This window comes from Carcharhinus amblyrhynchos, chromosome 6 (assembly GCF_965287045.1).
Source record: "Carcharhinus amblyrhynchos chromosome 6, sCarAmb.v2.hapA, whole genome shotgun sequence".
NCBI lineage: Eukaryota > Metazoa > Chordata > Chondrichthyes > Carcharhiniformes > Carcharhinidae > Carcharhinus > Carcharhinus amblyrhynchos.
The window spans coordinates 59,366,353-59,386,154 of NC_137329.1; the positions used below are offsets into that span (position 1 = coordinate 59,366,353).

The window sequence follows — 19,802 nt, forward strand, 5'->3', positions numbered from 1 at the left end:
GTGAAGTTATTTTTTGGAATAGATAAATCTGCTGCAGCAATGTTGAACTAGTAATTACCATCCTAAGTATCATTGCAACAACGAGAGGTGCTGATTTTTAAATGTTTTTTTCCCTTTTTTTTGTTCCCACCTCCTGTATCAATCTGTACTCTCCGACGTGACACTGAATTCCCCGAGCTTAAATTATCGGAGTCTTTCTTATGTCATTTCCCAATCATTACATTTCATTGACTAAAAAATAGGCCCTGTTGGTTGCCCAGTCACGTCCTAGATACCTATTTCAGTGGGAGGGAGACAGGGAGGGAGGAAAGTTTTAATGTTAATTTATTAGTGTCACAGGTGGGCTTATATTAACACTGCAAGCAGTTATTGTGAAAATCTCCTAAACACCACACTCCAGCGTCTGTACGAATACACAGAGGGAGAATTTAGTATGGTCAATGCACATAACCAACACATTTTTCAGAAACCGGAGGAGAAACCCACACAGACATGTGGAGCACGTGCAAGCTTTGCACAATCACCCAAGCCAGGAATCAAACCCTGGCACTGTGACGCAGCAGTGCTAACCACTGTGCTGCCCATCAAAGGCAAGGAAGGGATGGAGGGAAGGGGAAAGGAAGAGAGGGAGGGGTAGTAGGGCGGAGGAAGGAGGGGAAGGGAAAGAAGGTAAGTGGGGGAGAGAGAGAGGGGGAGAGAGAGAGAGAGGGGGGGAGAGAGAGAGGGGGGGGAGAGAGAGAGGGGGGGAGAGAGAGAGGGGGGGAGAGAGAGGGGGGGAGAGAGAGGGGGGGAGAGAGAGGGGGGAGAGAGAGAGGGGGGAGAGAGAGAGGGGGGGAGAGAGAGAGAGAGGGGGAGAGAGAGAGGGGGAGAGAGAGAGGGGGAGAGAGAGAGAGAGGGGGAGAGAGAGGGAGGGGGAGAGAGAGGGAGGGGGAGAGAGAGGGAGGGGGAGAGAGAGGGAGGGGGAGAGAGAGGGAGGGTGCGCGCGGGGGAGGGAGAGAGAGAGGGCGCGCGCGGGGGAGGGAGAGAGAGAGGGCGCGCGCGGGGGAGGGAGAGAGAGAGGGCGCGCGCGGGGGAGGGAGAGAGAGAGGGCGCGCGTGGGGGAGGGAGAGAGAGAGGGCGCGCGCGGGGGAGGGAGAGAGAGAGGGCGCGCGCGGGGGAGGGAGGGAGAGAGGGCGCGCGCGGGGGAGGGAGAGAGAGAGGGCGCGCGCGGGGGAGGGAGAGAGAGAGGGTGCGCGCGGGGGAGGGAGAGAGAGAGGGCGCGCGCGGGGGAGGGAGAGAGAGAGGGCGCGCGCGGGGGAGGGAGAGAGAGAGGGCCCGCGCGGGGGAGGGAGAGAGAGGGCGCGCGCGGGGGAGGGAGTGAGAGAGGGCACGCGCGGGGGAGGGAGAGAGAGGGCGTGCGCGGGGGAGGGAGTGAGTGAGAGCGTGCACGTGAGCGGGGGAGGGAGAGAGAGGGCGCGAGCCAGGGAGGGAGAGAGAGAGCGCGTGCGGGGGAGGGAGTGAGAGAGGGCGCGAGCGGGGGAGGGAGAGAGAGGGCGCGTGCGGGGGAGGGAGTGAGAGAGGGCACGCGCGGGGGAGGGAGAGAGGGCGCGCGCGGGGGAGGGAATGAGTGAGAGCGTGCACGTGAGCGGGGGAGGGGGCGCGCGAGAGCAGGGGAGTCGGCGCTCAAGAGCATGCCAGAGCACGCCAGAGTGAGAGAGAGAGACAGCGAGCACAAGAGAGAGAGCATGAGAGAGAGAAAAAAGGCAAAGAAAGAAAAAATGTCTGTCCCCTCATGATCAATGGTGCTGCTGACAACACAATGCTGCAAGAGCACGGAGTATATATTATCACACTATGGCTGTGATGATAAAGCTGAGAAAATGTCCTATACTATTCGACTAGTGGAATTATTCATTTAATCATCAGCGTTACTCATTAGAAAATAAAAAAATAGAAAATGCTGGAGATGCACAATATTCAGCTTTTGAAAAAGCAAGACTGGTTCACATTTCTGACGGTGAATCTTATGCAATACGTTAACCTGTTTTTCTCTTTCATTCATTTGCTGAGCTAAGAGCTTGTTTTGCATTTACAGCATTAGTGCCAGGTTTAGAAAACAGAGGTGGCTATGGAGGGACATGCGAAAAATGAACCAGGACTTTCTGACAGTGGTATCAAATTAACAGCAAAACCCACCTTTGGCTAGTTGTTTCCTCATCTTTAAGACTTGTTCAATGTTACAGTCAATACTGGCGTATGAATGTGGGATGGTAGTTTTGGATTCTATTAATCTCCGTGCAATGATTTTTCGAATGTTACTAGCTGGGATTTCTGTAAACGTGCCCTGAAAGCAACAGGAAACAATTAAATTGCCAACTGAAATAAATAACATGTATTTTTTCAACACATTTCATATCAACAGGATGTTCCAAAATGTTTCAACAGCCAGTAAGTTACTTGCAATGTAGTCATTGTTAATGAGTGGGAAAAGTGGCTGACTCATAATAGTCTTCTGAAATAGCCCAGCAAACCATTGAATCTTATTCAGGGTGGTGGTTCACTCTTCACATGGGCAATTTGGGATGGGCAATAAATACTAGCCTTGCTGGAGATGCACAAAACCCATGTAGGAGTTAAAACAATGGTCACCAAATTGCACATAGCAAGCTCCTACCAATAGCACCGAGATGAATGATCAGCTGATCAACAGCTGATTCTGAAAACAGAATGATCAGTTTTGGTGGTGCTGGCTGAGGATGAATGTTGACCAAGATACCCATAGAACTATTTTCTTTAAAGTACGTCCATTGGAACTTTTACATCCATCCAGACAAGTAGATGGCATCTTTCCTCCAAAATATGCCAAAGCTAATCATACAACAAGATCACAAGTTCACATCATCGAACACAACCTTCTGGTACTCAAACTTAGGTCAGTAACGTGAAAGTTAGTGCCACAAAAGATTTTCACTGTCTAAGTGCATTTAGCCCCTTAAACTTCTGGGCCATCCACTGCTGGTAGGATCTAATGATAGTGATGTTCAGAACGTTGTTAATCACATATACTGGAATATAGTTGAATTTGGTCAACCCAAACAAACATAATATGCAGTTACCCGACTGCGCCTTTGACAAATCTTTCCAAAATTGAAAACCTGGTTTTAACAACAGAAAGTCTAGGGTCAAATCTGAAGTTCAGATTTGAATTCTCGATCTTCCTTTGTTCAGCTCTGACAATGTTTCTTCTTTAGTTTAACCAGATAATCATATCTGTCCAATGTAATAAAGAGCATCAGTTCCCTAGACTCAGACTGGTTTAAACAGCAATTGCAAATGTACGTGCAAGTATATCTCACCCTCCCAACCAATACGGGATATAGAGAAATAACAAATATTTCAAATAAACAAAACTCCAAATGATACCAGAAATAATTTGTTTAGTCAAACTGCAAGAGAAAGCAAACTTCAAACATAACTCCACATTAGCTTAAATGCAGGGCTGTACAGTGTTGTGTTTTCCAGACAAACACAAGTCAATGAGTTATTGAAGAATCTTGATAAAACATTGCCACTTGCTATATGTGCATTTTGATATATATTTTTACATGCCATTAACCAAAATATTTTTGGTATTTTGTTTTTAAAGCACAGAGCTCCAGTCAGGAGGTAAAAGTTAAACAAGACAGAGGTTTGGTAAATGTAAGGGGTAAATATTGGTTTGTACTTTCTTCATTCCAATACACTGTATACATTCTGCAGCTAATGCCAGTTACCAGGCAATCTGCCACCTCTATTCAGCCTGATCCACACATGGTTCCTGTCTGATACTATTCTTAGTGCCCTCACTGTTGGCCTAGAAAGTCCTGCAGTTATATAAACATGGAATGGGCAATAAATGAGGTAGGACTAGTGATACCCACAAAGAAAACTGGCCAGGTACACTGCCATCATCAGAGGCCTGGGAACTCTATTTCTGATGTGGAGATGCCAGCATTGGACTTGGGTAAACGCAGTAAGAAGTCTTACAACACCAGGTTAAAGTCCAACAGGTTTATTTGGTAGCAAAAACCACTAGCTTTCAGAGCGCTGCCCCTTCGTCAGGTGAGTGGGAGTTCTATTCACAAACAGGGCATATAAAAACACAAACTCACTTTACAAAATAATGGTTGGAATGCAAGTCTTTAAAGGTAATTAAGTCTTAAAGGTATAGACAATGTGAGTGGAAAGAGCGTTAAGCACAGATTAAAGAGATGTGTATTGTCTCCAGATAGGACAATTAGTGAGATTTTGCAAGCCCAAGCAAGTTGTGGGGGTTACAGATAGTGTGACATGAACCCAAGATCCCAGTTGAGGGTGTCCTCATGTATGTGGAACTTGGTTATCAGTCTCTGCTCAGCAACTTTGCATTGTCATGTGTCGTGAAGGCTGCCTTGGAGAACGCTTACCCAAAGATCAGAGGCCGAATGCCCATGACTGCTGAAGTGTTCCCCAACAGAAAGGGAAAACTCTTGCTTGGTGATTATTGAGCGGTGTTCATTGTCGTAGCGTCTGCATGGTACGTTGAGGAGATCATGCAGACATTACGACAATGGATGAATGAATACTGCTCGACAATCACTAGGCAAGAGCGTTCTCTCCCTGTTGGGGAACACTTCAGTGGTCACAGGCATTCAGACTCTGATCTTCGGATCAGCATTCTCCCAGATGGCCTTCACGACACATGACAATGCAGAGTCACTGAGCAGAGACTAATAGCCAAGCTCCGCACACATGAGGACAGCCTCAACTGGGATCTTGGGTTCATGTCATACTATCTGTAATCCCCACGACTTGCCTGGGCTTGCAAAATTTCACTAACTGTCCTGTCTGGACACAATTCACATCCTTTAACCTGTGCTTAAAGGTACAGACAATGTGAGCGGAGAGAGCGTTAGGACTTGACTACCTGTAAAGACTCGCTTCCCAACCATTATTCTGTAAATTGAGTTTGTGTCTTTATATGCACTGTTTGTGAATAGAACTCCCACTTACCTGACGAACGGGCAGTGCTCCGAAAGTTAGTGGTTTTTGCTACCAAATAAACCTGTTGGATTTCAACCTGGTGTTGTGACACTTCTTACTCTATTTCTGAGCAGGTATCAATGCTTTTGGAAATCATACACCAATGCGATGCTGGATAATTGGTTTCTAATGAGTGAATTGTGTGTTCATCAAAGTAAGAGATGTTGAATAAGCAAAATACTGTAGATGCTGGAAATATGAAATAAAAGCAAAAAATGCTGGAAATGCACAGCACATCTGACAACATCTGTGCATCAATAAACAGAGTTGACATTTCAGGTTGATAACCTTTCACCAGAACTGGGAAAAGTTAAGATGCTTTGGACACAGAATGGAAAAGGAAGATCTGTGCTGGGTGACAGCAGGGCATATTAAATGACAAGAGGGCACATGCTGGAAGGCCAAGTAGAATAATAATGAAACAAGTAAAGAAATAAAAGATGTGTTCAGAGGAAGTGTGAATGGTAGGATTGTGAACAATTCCAAATGAAAGCAAATAAAAAAGGGGGAACAATGGGAAAGAATAGAATAAAACCAAAAGTTGTAAAGATAAAGAAACAAAATGGGTGCAGAAATTTTGACCAGAACTGTTGAACTCAATGTTGGGGCTACAAAGCTTGGAAGTTTCTAATCAGAAGATTAGATTAGAAGAAATTCCTTGAGCTTGAATTGAGCTTCCCTGCAACACTGTTGGAGGCTGTGGACAGAAAGGCCAGAGTGTGAGCAAGATGGAGTGACTGGAAGCTGAACAGTGGTGTTTCATAAAAAAAATCACTCAATCCGAATTTGGATTGCTCAAAGTAGTTAACCATTTTGAGAGTGGCAAATTTCGCATACTAGAAGTACAAGTAAATTGTGGTTCCATGTGGAAGGAGTGCATGGTGCCCAGGGCAGTGAGAAGGGAGAGAAGGGTGTTGTATCTCCTGTTCCTGCATGGAAAGCTGTGGGAAGGGGAGGAGATAACCAAGGAGCAAACCAATGTATTGATGAGGGACCAATCCCTTCGAAAGGGAAAGGGAGTATGTATTTTGTGGTGTTATCTTGCTGGGGTAGCAGAGATGGCAAATGATGAGCTGTTGAATGCAGAAATTGATGGGATGAAAGGTGAGGACCAGGGAACTCTATCCTAATTCTGAAAGGGGAGAGAAGAGGTGAGAACAAAAGTGCAGAATATGGAACGGACACGATCAAGGGTCCTGTCAACCATAGCAGAGGTGGGAAAAACACTCAGTTGAGGGAAAAAAGGCAATATATAGAAATACTAGCGTGGAAGGTAGCATCATCAGAACACATGCAGAAGTGATGGAAAAAGTGAAAGTCCTCAGATGGGTAGGGTGTGAGGAAATGTCGTCAAGATATTTATGGGAGTCAGCGAGCTGATAATGAACATTCATTGATGACCATTCTCAGAAATGAATCCAGAGAAGCCAAGGGTTGACATTGTAAAACTGGGGTAGACATTGTAAAACTGAGGGAAGGGTGGAAATTGAAAACAAGGTTCAGAATGTTCTAGTTCAAGGAAATCGATGATGTACCAGAAAAAGAAGTGAGGGAGGGAAGGGGCCCTGAGTAGGACTGAATCAAAAAATGTTCCATTTATTTCAGAAAAAAAGATTGGTTGCTGGGACACATGCAGGTACTCATAGCAACACTTTTTATTTAGGTAAATCAAAGGAGAAGTTGTGCATTTTGAGAGCATTTTGTACTTTTGTGGATACACAAAAGAGTTCAACAATTTTTGACCATAACCTTTGCCCATATTTTGGTTTCTGTTTCTTTGCTAGTTTTGGTTTTATTCACTTGTTTCTTTTCCTTTTTTTGCTTTATTTGGCAAGAGTTGATGATTCTGCCAATCATCAACTTTGTTTCCCAATTTGTCCCATTATCATATCTTATAGACTTGCAGCACCATCCCTTTGACCATTTAATGTTTTCAGCCTTTTCTTTCGTTTGGTTTTCCCACATCTTACCTGATTAAAACTGATTACATCTTAACTTCTCTCAGTTCTGTTGAAAAGTAATTGACCTGAAATGTTCTCCCTGTCCCCAGTCCTGCTGAGGATTTCCAGCAGTTACTGCTTTTATTTGATGTTATTGCTGGGAAATCAAAAACATTTTATTCATGGTACTCACTTAACATTTTAGCCTCTCAGAAAATAGATTCCTTTGCAACGTTTTTGTTTCCTCTAATATGGTGAAATAATGCTCAACTGTCTTTGGGTTCTATTCAGATTTTTTACAGGAAAGGATGTTCTGAAATAGTAATCTTCACAGCATTTTGATACTGAACATAAGCCCACTCACGCCAGCCAATAGTACTTGCTTACTCCACAATGTCAGGGAGATTAGCAGGGGTTATGGGAATAGGGCCTGGAGGGGATTGTGTTCAGTACAGACTCAGTGGGTCAAATAGCCTCCTTTTGTACTGCAGAGATTCTATGATTCTATAAATAACATGCTGCACAGAAGGTGTAAATAATGTGGGAAACACCATGGCATTTAATGGGTTTTATGAACGTATTCATTATCAATGGGATGCAATCATTATAAATGCATCTTGAAAAGAAAGTATTAAAATATAGAAAATCACTTTGACAGGCACAGCAATATTGGAAGTCAAAATGCATCATTAGAATATTCTTAGACAACCGGAGTGTATTTTGGAGCATTGCTTGGTTGAGTTGTTAAGGACAATTCTTGAATATCACAGCATCTTGTACTCCATTGTGGACTGATTGTAACTCTGCATCTGAAAAATGGAAACCTCTTCACCATCTTGCATTTGTCCTTGTTATGCAATGAGATAGGTATTTTCCACATTGAGTACTGTAAGTTGGGTACCACACAGTACAAAATATCTTTAGAAATGTAGAAAATATAAGGCACAGTAGACCATTTGATATATTATACTGATGTGTCTACAAGAAAGAACTCTCCAGCTGAATCTCACTTTCTAGCTCTGACTGATCAGGCCCCATTCTCCATTACCCACTTGATGAAAACATTTTCAACTCTCTACCAGAACTTCTATGCCCCCTAGTTATTGATCTCCTTCCTAACGGAAATTACCCTGGACATTCTCGCTTCCACCTTCTTCTATCGGGGAAAAGATACAAAAGTCTGAGGTCATGTACCAACCAACTTAAGAACAGCTTCTTCCCTGGTTCTGTCTGAATTTTGAATGGACTTGCCTTGCATTAAGTTGCACAGGACGGCATGGTAGCACAGTGGTTAGCACTGCTGCTTCACAGCACCTGGGTTCGATTCTCGGCTTGGGTCACTGTCTGTGTGGAGTTTGCACATTCTCCTTGTGTCTGCGTGGGTTTCCTCTGGGTGCTCCGGTTTCCTCTCTCAGTCCAAAGATGTGCGGGTTAGTTCGATTGGCCATGCTAAAATTGCCCCTTAGTGTCCTGAGATGTGTAGGTTAGAGGGATTAGTGGGTAAAATATGTGGGGATATGGGGGTAGGGCCTTGGTGGGGTTGTGGTCAGTGCAGACTCGATGGGCTGAATGGCCTCTTTCTGTACTGTAGGGCTTCTATGATTCTCTACGCCCTAGCTATGACTGTAACACTACTTTCTGCACTCTCTTGTTTCCTTCTCTACGAACAATATGTTTTGTTTGCATAGCTCGCAAGAAACAATACTTTCCACTGTATCCCAATAGACGTAACAACAATAAATCAATTCAATAACCTACTATTTTTTTAAAGGTGCTCCTACATTTAAGTATAAACCATAGATGTATGCCACAAAAAGCAAGGAACCCAGTACTGAACCCTGCAGAACCTCAATGAAAACAGCCTTCCAGTCATAATAACACCAATCGACCATCACATTTGGCAGACTGCCATGGAGCCAATATGGGATTGAATTCAACACTTGGATGCCATGACATCTTTCCTTTCTGACATGTCTGCCATGTGTGACCTTGTTAAAAGCCTGCCTTAAATACATATAGACTACAATGAATACAATATCCTCATTGACTCTCCTTGCTACCTCCTCAAAAAATTCAATCAAGTTAATCAGACAAGACCAAAAACAGAAATTGCTGGAAAAATTCAGCACGTTTAGCAGCATCCGTGAGACAGAAAATAGAGTTAACACTTTGAATTTGTATGACTCTCTTTTAGAGTTTTAGACAGACAGAACCTTCATTTCAAAACTGAGAAACTGCCACAAATCCTTTGATGAAAGTTGCAGTGAAACTGAAGTCTTGTCATTCACATGCTATTGATTTTCATTTCTGATCCATTTTATCTATTGATGAAAGCGAGGAATCTTCTTTGCTGGAAGGGCTATGGTGTCTACAGAACCCTTGTAGCATTATGTTATCTACAAACTAACATCTGTATGGATCAAATCGGTTCTGGTTCCGCATCTTTGACAGGGTACTCCTAGGAACTAACAAAACTATGTAACGGAACTAGCAAACCAGACTGCAATCATGTACATCTCTGAAGGCCCCTGAACCAAAATTATTCAAATTTTAAATGGTAGAATCAAGGAAATCTTTACTGTTTTGCAATCTATTTTTGTTTTCCTTTAAAAATCCATGACATCACATTTCCTTTATTTCATTCAAAATAACAGCTTGAAAGCAACACTTCAACACAGTTTAATTATTGTCTTATAGTGAATATAGTGAATTACTCAGATATGACAATTCCAGGTTACTTATACTTGTTTATATTTAGTTCAAGTCGATATTGTAAGGATCATGGGCTCTAGTCAAACAACATCCTCACTGTGGCCTGAAAACCTGGCTGGAACTGATGTTGCCAAAGACAAAAATATCAGTGGAATACATTATTATATCCAAATAATCGTGGCGGGTAGGAGTGGTAGGAAATGTTATACAATTAAACTATGGAAATATGAGCTCATGTAATTTCTATGAATTTTGTTTGGTAGCTTTTCCATTTGTTTACAAATACATAATAGAATGATACCAATTATTTTAGAATTTAATGTTGTGTCATTTGCTGAAGGGATTCTAACCATAATGGCACACTGCTCCTCTGATGATTTACACTAACGCAGTTTGCTAAAAAATTCATCCTGAAGGGTTGTTTTAAATAAAGAAAACATAATAAGGAGACTTGCATACAGAACGTCACAAGCATGCAGAGGTCATCAAGAATAAAAGAACTTAATTGCAAGCTACTGCTATAAGGTCATTCACTGAATAGTGTTGATAAAAACTTCAAGGCTAATGTGTATCGGGACCATTATGGGTGAGTCTACATTAGAACAGTTACAAGCGAGAGTGTATCGGGACGGTCATCAGTGATGATACAAGTTAGCAGATGATACAGAAATTGGTCAAGTGCTTGATGGTAAGGAAGACTTTATATATACAGAACTGTGCTATATCAGAGACTTCTGATTTGATAAATACCTTGGGTAATGTTCACAGTTCAATTGGACGCCAATTTTGCAAATCAGGATGGTGAGTGACTTGGAGGAAACCTGGCAGGTGGTGGTGTTCCTACTGCCTGTGTTCACTGCCCTTGTTCTTTTAGGAGGTAGACGTTGCACATTAGGACAATGCAGTCAAAAGAACCTTTGGGAGTTCCTGCTGTGCATCTTGTAGGTGTCACATACACACTGCTGCCATTGTGCGTCAGTGTGGAGAGAGTGAATGTTTAAAATAATAGACAGGGTGCTGATCATGTTGGCTGCTATATCCTGGCTTATGTTGAGCTTCTTCAGAGTTGTTGGAGTTGCACTCCACCAGGCAGGTGCAGAGTATTCCATCATATATCTGGTTTGTGCCTTATAAATGATGAGAAGGTAAGTTACTCACAGAATTCCCAGATTCTGACCACATATTTATGTGGCTGGTCCAATTAAATATCTATCAATAGTAACTCTCTGCATGTTGATCATGGAGGATTCAGTGATTGTAATACTGTTGAATGTCAGAGGGAGATTGTTAGGTTCTCTCTTGCTGGGGACAATCATTGCCTGGCATTTGTGATGTGAATGTTACTTGCTACTTGTAAGCTAGAGTCTGAATGCTGTCTCCGTCTTCATGTATCAAGCTATGAACTGCTACAGCTTCTGCTGAGTTGCAAATGGTATTCGGCAGTATGAAATCTTCAGCGAACATTCCCAATTTTAATCTTATGGTGAAGAAAAGGTCATTGATGAAGTAAGACATTGCCCAAAGGAACTCCAACAAGAATAGTGGGGCTGAGCTGATTGTCCTCCGACAATTACAACTGTCTTCCCTTGTGCTGGTATGACACTAATAGTTTTAGGATTTGCCCCCTTGGTCCCTTGTTAGGGCTCCTTTCTGTCACATTACATAAGATACCACCTTGATGTTAAGGCCCATCAACCTCACCTCAGGAATTCAACTCTTTTGTCCATGTTTGGATCAAGGCTGTAATGAGATCTGGAAATGAGTGGTTCTAGCTGAACCTAAACTGAGCAGCTGTGAGTATCTTGTGGCTGAATAAATCCCACTTGATACCACTGTTGATGACCCCTTCCATCACTTTGTTGATGACTGAGTAGACTGATGGGCCTGTAATTGGCTGGGTTGGATTTGTCCTGCTCATTGTGGACAGTGCATACCTGAGCAATTTTCCATTTTGTCAGGTAAATGCCAGTGTTGTAGCTTTACTGGAACAGCTCAGCTTGGAGCATGGCTAGTTCTGGAGCACGTCTTCAGCATTGTTGATGAAATATTTTCAGAACTCAGTCTTAACTGCGTTCAGTCCATGCAGTCCTTTCTTGGCCCTTTAACTTAAAAACTCTGGGGCAGTGTATCGGGAAGGGGGTGGGGCAGATGGTTACTCCAACGATGTGCTAGGACTCCCTCTCTCCAGCCCAGAAACTCACAGTTAAGGACTGCAATTCAAACTCCCTCTGAGCAATTGTCTTGCACTTGGAATCATTCAATAACGTGATTTAAAACATAAACTTTGGATAGTTCTCACTTTCTTACAACAATAATTACCTAGAAAAAGTTAGAAGTAAAACCATTTCTAGCTTCTGGCTAACTATGGTACTGACTCACCCTGACCCTAACAGGATTCGCCATACCCCTGACTGCCCGTAGCACACACCCCTCCCCCCTCTGTATACTTCCCACCACATCCTGAAACACCCCACGGGACTCCTTCCATCCTTTCAGTGGCTCTACGTGACTCTCAGATTGTTGGTCAACGTAGGAGCAGCTTCACTTTCAGATACGAAACTAGGAGCGGAGTGGCAATCTGACTCAATCCCACCCCACCAAATATCACAGAGTGAAGGTTAAAACTGGCAATTGTGATGCTAAGGTCCTCAAAGGAGGTCAAAAATGGATCATGAAATCTGGCTTCTTAGCTGAGCTCAAGATCCCCCTTGTAAATGATTAATTTGATTATGTGCTGATTGGCTAAACTGCCCTTTAATATCACAAAACGAGTAGGTTAAGGGGATTAACGGGGTCAATGCATAGAGTTATGGAGATAGGGCCTGGGTGGGATATTCTGTCGGATAGTCAATGCAGACTCGGTGGGCTGAATGGCCTCATTCTGCACTGTAGGGATTCTACAATTAGTACATTTCTTTTTAAGTCTGTGTTAGCAAACTCCAGAAATTAATTCACAACTGAGGTGAGAAATTATTTTCTTGATCATCTTTTCCTCATTTTAAAATAGGAACATAACTTTTGGCATATTCCATCATTGGCCACAATCCCTGTTTTTTTTAAAATCATGGTTAATGGCTGTATTAACTTGTAGCATTTTGGAAAACATGCAATCCAGTTCTGTTGATCTTTCAACATTCAGTCCCAGATTGGCGAACAGTAATTTGTGGAGTTCCACTGTGATCAGTGCTGGGGCCTCAATTATTTACCATCCATACTAATGGCTCGGATGAAGGGACTTGATTGCATTGTAAACAAATATAGGGAGGAAAGCAAGCTGTGAAGAGGATTAGAAAGTTTGCAAGGGAATCATAGGCAGGTTCAGTGAGGTGACAGAAATTTGACAGATGTGTATAATGTAGGGAAATGTAAGGATGTCCACTTTGGCAGGAAGATTAGAAAATCAGAATAAGGTATTATTTAAATAGGATGAAACTGCAGAATGCATCAGACAGTGGGTTCAGGCTGTTCCTGCACATGAATCACAAAATGGTGATTAGTGGTTAACACTGCTGTCTCATAGCATCAGGGACCCAGGTTCGATTCTGGCCTTGGGTAACTGCCTGTGAGGAGTTTGCACATTCTTTCCTCTAGAGGATGAGAAAGGGGACCTAGTGGTAGGGGATGGGGATATGGCTAAGGTATTGAATAACTTTTTTGTTTCTGTCTTCATGGAGGAGGACGTGAATAATTTGCCGGGTGTTAGTGATGGAAAGGTGGTAGGACTGGAGGGTCTTAATGACATTACTGTTACTAGAGAGGCGGTGCTCGACAGACTGGAGGGGTTGATTGTGGACAAGTCCCCAGGACCGGATGGAATGCATCCGAGGGTTCTGAAAGAAATGGCGGAGGTGATAGTGGATGCCTTGGTGGTTATTTTCCAGACGTTGCTGGATTCCGGGGAAGTGCCGGAAGATTGGAAAACGGCTAATGTTACGCCATTGTTTAAGAAGGGTGCCAGGCAAAAGGCGGGGAATTATAGGCCGGTTAAATTAACGTCTGTGGTAGGTAAAATGTTAGAATCCGTCATTAAGGAGGAAATTGCGAGGAATCTTGAAGGCAATTGCTTGATAGAGCGGACGCAGCATGGTTTCATTAAAGGGAAGTCGTGTCTGACAAATTACTGGAGTTCTATGAGGATGTGTCTAGGGCGGTGGATAGAGGAGAGCCGGTGGATGTGGTCTTTCTGGATTTTCAGAAGGCGTTTGACAAAGTACCTCACAAGAGGTTATTGCAGAAGGTCGAGGGACATGGAGTTGGGGGTAAGGTGTTAGCGTGGATAGAGGATTGGTTGTCAAATAGGAGGCAGAGAGTGGGGGTCAACGGGTGCTATTCGGATTGGCGGATGGTGACTAGTGGAGTGTCCCAGGGATCGGTGCTGGGGCCTCAGCTTTTTACCATTTATATAGATGATCTGGAGGAGGGAACCGAGTGTAGGGTGTCGAAATTTGCTGATGACACCAAGATTGGGGGAACGGCAAATTGTGCGGAGGGTGTGGAGAGTCTGCAGAAGGATCTAGATAGGCTGGGCGAATGGGCCAGGAAATGGCAAATGGAATTTAATGTTGGCAAGTGTGAGGTGGTCCACTTTGGTAGGAAGAATGGTAGGAAGGACTATTACTTACGTGGCGAAAAACTGCAGCAGGCGACGGTGCAGAGGGACCTCGGGGTCCTTGTGCATGAGTCGCAAAAAACCAGCTTGCAGGTGCAGCAGGTGGTCAGGAAGGCTAATGGGATGCTGGCCTTCATAGCGAGGGGGATTGAATATAAAAGTAGGGAGGTCTTGCTGCAGCTGTATAGGGCATTGGTGAGGCCGCAGCTGGAGTACTGTGTGCAGTTTTGGGTGCCGCACCTGCGCAAAGATATTTTGGCCTTGGAGGGAGTGCAGAGGTTTACTAGGCTGATACCGGAGTTGAGGGGGTTGAGCTATGAGGAGAGGCTGAATAAACTAGGCTTGTACTCGTTGGAGTTTAGAAGAATGAGGGGAGATCTCATTGAGACATGTAAGATGATGAATGGGATGGACAGGATAGAGGTGGAGAGACTCTTCCCGCTCAAAAAAGACAGTAGGACTAGGGGGCACAGCCTCAAGATAAAGGGGGGGCGGTTTAGAACGGAGTTGAGGAGGAACTTCTTCACTCAAAGGGTGGTGAATCTCTGGAATTCTCTGCCCGTTGAAGTGGTGGAGGCTGCCTCGCTAAATATTTTTAAGACGCGGGTTGATGGGTTTTTGATAAGAGAGGGGATTAAGGGTTATGGGGAGAGGGCGGGAAGGTGGAACTGAGCCACGACAGATCAGCCATGATCTTATTGAATGGCGGGGCAGACTCGAAGGGCTAGATGGCCTACTCCTGCTCCTATTTCTTATGTTCTTATGTTTTTCATGCTAAATCGCTTCTTAGTATTCAAAGATGTGTAGTTTAGGTGGATTAGCCATGGTAAATGCGAGGGGTTACAAGAATAGGGTGTGGGTGGTGAGCCTGGGTAAGATGCTCTATCGTCAGTGCAGTGCAGATTTGATGAGCCAAATGATCCCCTTTTGCATTGGAAGGAATCTATGGTTAGTAATACTGATAGACAAATGGAATGCAAAGGAGAATTGAGTATAAAAGCAGGGAAGTCATGCTATAACTGTGAACTGTGTACAGTTTTGCATCAGAAATTGATAGCTTGCAGGAATTAAAAGAATTTGATGCACACTGGAGGTCGGTAGGGGATTGTTGGGTCAGCGTGTTTGCCCTTTGTTGAGGGGAGTGGGTCTGTGCCGATCCAGTCCACGGGTTGGGGGTTATCCTTAATGGGTTGGGTTGGGGTGGTGGGGAAAGCTGTGAGGTGCTTGGAAAAAGATGAGGAGGTTGTTAGTTGTGTGGCATTAGTGTATCTTTAAGCGATTTTTAAAAAAATCATGATCTCTGCAGCTCTCACAGTCAGTGTGTCTCATGCTCACAGCCTTAGGTGTTGTCATTGGTGGGAGGAGAAAAGAAAAATGGTGGGGCAGGTCAGGTGAGAAGGGCTGCTTTTGGTTTTGTTTTGGCTGCAGCCTTAGAAGCAAGTTGGAAAAGAAGTCTCTTTCTTGCTTTGTATTTATTTTGAAAATTTTATCAGTTAGCTGAATGCACCACTTGTTGCCATCTTGCAGTAAAGAATCAGTTTTATGGGGAGCTGATATCACAACAAACTTCTCTGAATTTTTAAGATCATTTGAAATCAGCATTCAACCCATTCAACTCGATCGCAGTATCAAGCGAGCATTGGTCTCTGCTGTGTTAAACCCGTGAATAGGGTTTTTGTTGCCTATGGATTTTGGCTTTAATTGGAACACATTAGAGATATTCATTAAGAGTTATACATTACAGTGGTTTATTTGTTTCTTGTTTATAATTGTTAAAAGTTCTTGCCAATTTTCTTACTATACATGTTAATTATATTCTTAAATAAACTTTGTTTGCTAAAAGCTTCCAAATGAGTCTTTTGAATCACAGCTGAAGTGGAACACATCATGTTTATCCTAGCCAAATTCAAAATGCAAAACTTGTGACTTAGGCGGGTTTCATAAAACACTACAGAATTTCTGACCCAACCATAACAACTGGGGGCTCTAGCAGGATCAAAATTTATACTTTTTGATTGATTGGGATTATTAAGCTTAAAGACAATGAGTGGTGAGCATATTGGAGTTTTCTTTCCAGGTATTGTATTCAGGTTTAAATAGGGAGTGCCTTGTAAAATAATGGCTCTTTCAGAGGCTTGGAAGTCTTTGGAGGTGGAAAATGTCACGCAAAGTAATTTACAAAAGGTGATTAAAACAAAGGTCTTGGAATTGGCCAAAACATTGTAGTTGACATTGCCTGATGCCGTAAGGAAAGGAAAGGTAATTGTGGTGATAGCATAGCATTTAAAGTTGCCAGAAACACAGTCGGAATCATTAGAAATGACTAGAATTCAATTACAAAAGAAATAGCTTGAATATTAAAAAGAATTAAAGCAACTTGAATTTGAAATAAAGAGAGGGAGCAGCAGAACAAAAGGCCAAAGAAAGGGATGCAATTGCAGCAGAAAAAGCAAAAGGAAGGCGACTGCAGTAGAGAAAGTCAGAGAAAGGGAGGAACAAAAAGCCAAAGAATTGAAACAGCTTGAATTGTAACCAGAAAAAGAATCGAAACTGCTTGAATTGCAGGCAAGGGGAAAGGAAAGGATACCCCCAGCAGAAGAAAAAGAGAGAGAGAACTAGAACTTCAGGAAGTAGAAAGGCAATTTGAACTTGAAACGTTAGAACTGCAAATGTGCAAAACTGCGAGAGTGGCAGCAGAAATGGCAGATAATCATGAATTAGTTCCTAAATCAAAGTTTGGTTTCCAATGTCAGTTTAAGCCTGTGACGGACAGGAACTGGGAACAGAGAAATACTCAGGTGGTAAAGATAAAGGAGATCTGGTGGGAGATAATAAAGACAGTCTACCTGTTAAAAAGTAAGTACAGGAAGGTGGAAGAGAAATGAAAAGGCTCTGATGTTTTCACCGTCATACATTAAGCCATGTAGAGTCATAGTGTTGCTGTTTTAGGAAAAGCACTGGGAAGATTGATGTGGTAAAAGAGGATAAGCCAGTGGGGTTTGTTAAAGTGGTAAAGGAAAGCTTAGTTGAAACGAAGGAAATGTAAAAGAATGTACAGCTTGATCAGGAGTTGCTTGACAAGAAGGTGGCAGATCTCTTTAAAGAATTTACTTGCATTGGTAAAGTTTACTCATGTGAACCAGGAGGAGTAGATAAAGAAGTTAAAGTTTTAAGAGGTACTGGAGCAAGTCTATCTCTGATGGTACAAGATAAGGAGTTCAGTAGTTTGAGAGGAGTACTGCCAAAAAAGGTAGTAATATGTGGAATTCAGGATGAGAAGAGTAGTGTTCCATTATATAAGGAGAGGTTGGAGAGTCCAGTGAAGAGTGGTGAAGTAGTAGGTGGAGTAATAGAGAAATGATCTTGTTCAGGAATACAGGATATCTTGGGTAATGACATAGATGGATCACAGGTGGGAGAGATGCCTACTGTGGCTGAAAAGCCAGTGGAGAGTGAATCAATTGAGGAGTTGTTGAACGACACATATCCAGGGGCTTTTCTTAATTGTGTAGTAACAGGGTCAAAAAGTCGCAGGTTAAGATAAGAGAAGTCAAAGCGTGGAGATAAGAAAGTTGAAATTCAATTATCAGAAATGATTTGTGACCAGATGATTGGAAAAGAACAAGAATAGGTGGAGGATGAGGTAGATATTTTTAGTTTGGAAAAGTTGGCAGAGTTACAACAGAAAGATATAGAAATAAAACAGTTGTATAAGAACGCTTACAAGGAAGAAGAATCTGAGAACATACCAGAGTGTTATTATCTGAAAAACAATGACAATGAGGAAGTGGAGATCTTTACATATTTAGGCAGGTGAAAAGTGGGCAAAAGTTCAAGTGGTATTGCTGGTAGGGTATAGAAAGATGTTGTGAATAGCACACAAGGTACCAGTAAGAAGTCATTTGGGAGTATGGAAAACTCAAGCTAAAATACAAAAACATTTTTATTGGTCTGGACTGCATAAAGATGAGGGACAGGGACTGGGAACAGAGAAATACTCAGGTGGTAAAGATAAAGGAGATCTGGTGGGAGATAATAAAGGCAGTCTACCTGTTAAAAAGTAAGTACAGGAAGGTGGAAGAGAAATGAAAAGGCTCTGATGTTTTCACCGTCATACATTAAGCCATGTAGAGTCATAGTGTTGCTGTTTTAAGAAAAGCACTGGGAAGATTGATGTGGTAAAAGAGGATAAGCCAGTGGGGTTTGTTAAAGTGGTAAAGGAAAGCTTAGTTGAAATGAAGGAAATGTAAAAGAATGTACAGCTTGATTAGGAGTTGCTTGACAAGAAGGTGGTTGGTCATGTCATACATATCAAATCATAGGGAAACCTCAAGTGGTAATAAAACCAGCACCTTTAATACCCATTCCAGCATTTGAGGGACCATTTACAAAGGTCTTAATTGATTCTGTAAGACCCTTTCCCAAAACAAAAAGTGGGAATCAATATCTATTAACTACAATAGATTGTTTATTTGGTTTTCAGAGGCCATTGCATTATGCAATGTTACAGTGAAAAGGATTGTAGAGGAGTTACTTCAATTTTTTATTAGGTGTGGACTACCCACAGAAATACAATCAAGTAGCAAATTTTACCTCAAAATAATTTGAGTTGGTTATGGATAATTTAGGAATAAAACTATTTAAATCAACTGTGTACCATCCAGGAAGTGTTACAGCGATGGCATCAAACTTTAAAGACAATGTTAAGGGTTTATTGTCAAGATTATCCAGAGGATTGGGATAAAGGAATTCTATTTGTATTCTTTGCAATGAGGGATGCACCTAATGAGTAACCAAATTCAGTCCATTTTAATTGATTTTTGCTCATCAGGTAAGAGGACCACTGAAATAGATTAAGGAGAAATTGGTGAGAGTGTTCTGAGACTACATCATTGGACTATGTGTCAACTTTTAGGGAAAGGTTGAGTAGAGTAGGGGAATTGGCTAGACAGCATTTAAAATTGGCACAGCATGTAATGAAACAGGAAACAGATAAGAAATCAAAAATTCATAGTTTTGTTAGTAGGGAGAAAGTTACTGTTATCAGTGGTAGTTAAACATTTAAAAGCAAGATTTAGTGGACCATATCAAATTGAAAGGAAATTGAGTGAGGTGAATTATTTGATAAGAATGTCAGATAGCAGGAAAACTCAGAGTGTGCCATGCAAATATGCTTAAAAGGTATTTTAATAGGGAAGGAAAGCAAAAGGAGGATGTTTTAGTGGCTATAACTCAGAGTGAAGAACCAAATCCAGATGATGCTGAATTTGACATTTCTCAAATTAAATTGGGTAACGAGGACATTATTAAAAACTGGGATAAACTACTGAGTTACCTTTCAGAGGAAAATCGAAGTGATGTGAAAGGGTTATTAATATCACATGAGCAAGTATGTTGAAATAAGTTGGGAAGTAGTCAGGTAATTGGGAGTGAGATAGATGTGGGAAATGCTGTTCCAATTGAACAACATCTTTGAAAACATGACCTTTTCAAATTGGCAC

At 42.4% G+C, this 19,802-nt stretch overlaps 1 protein-coding gene across 2 annotated transcripts in view; it reads right to left on the minus strand.

Annotated features, from left to right (window-relative positions):
- Positions 1-19,802, minus strand: part of pdhx (pyruvate dehydrogenase complex component X) — a 234,416-nt gene that overhangs the window by 70,903 nt on the left and 143,711 nt on the right. For both annotated transcript variants that reach the window (XM_080190532.1, XM_080190534.1), the window contains exon 7: positions 2,176-2,323. In XM_080190532.1, coding sequence (XP_080046658.1) covers positions 2,176-2,323 — 148 coding nt within the window. The remainder of the gene's footprint in view (positions 1-2,175; positions 2,324-19,802) is intronic.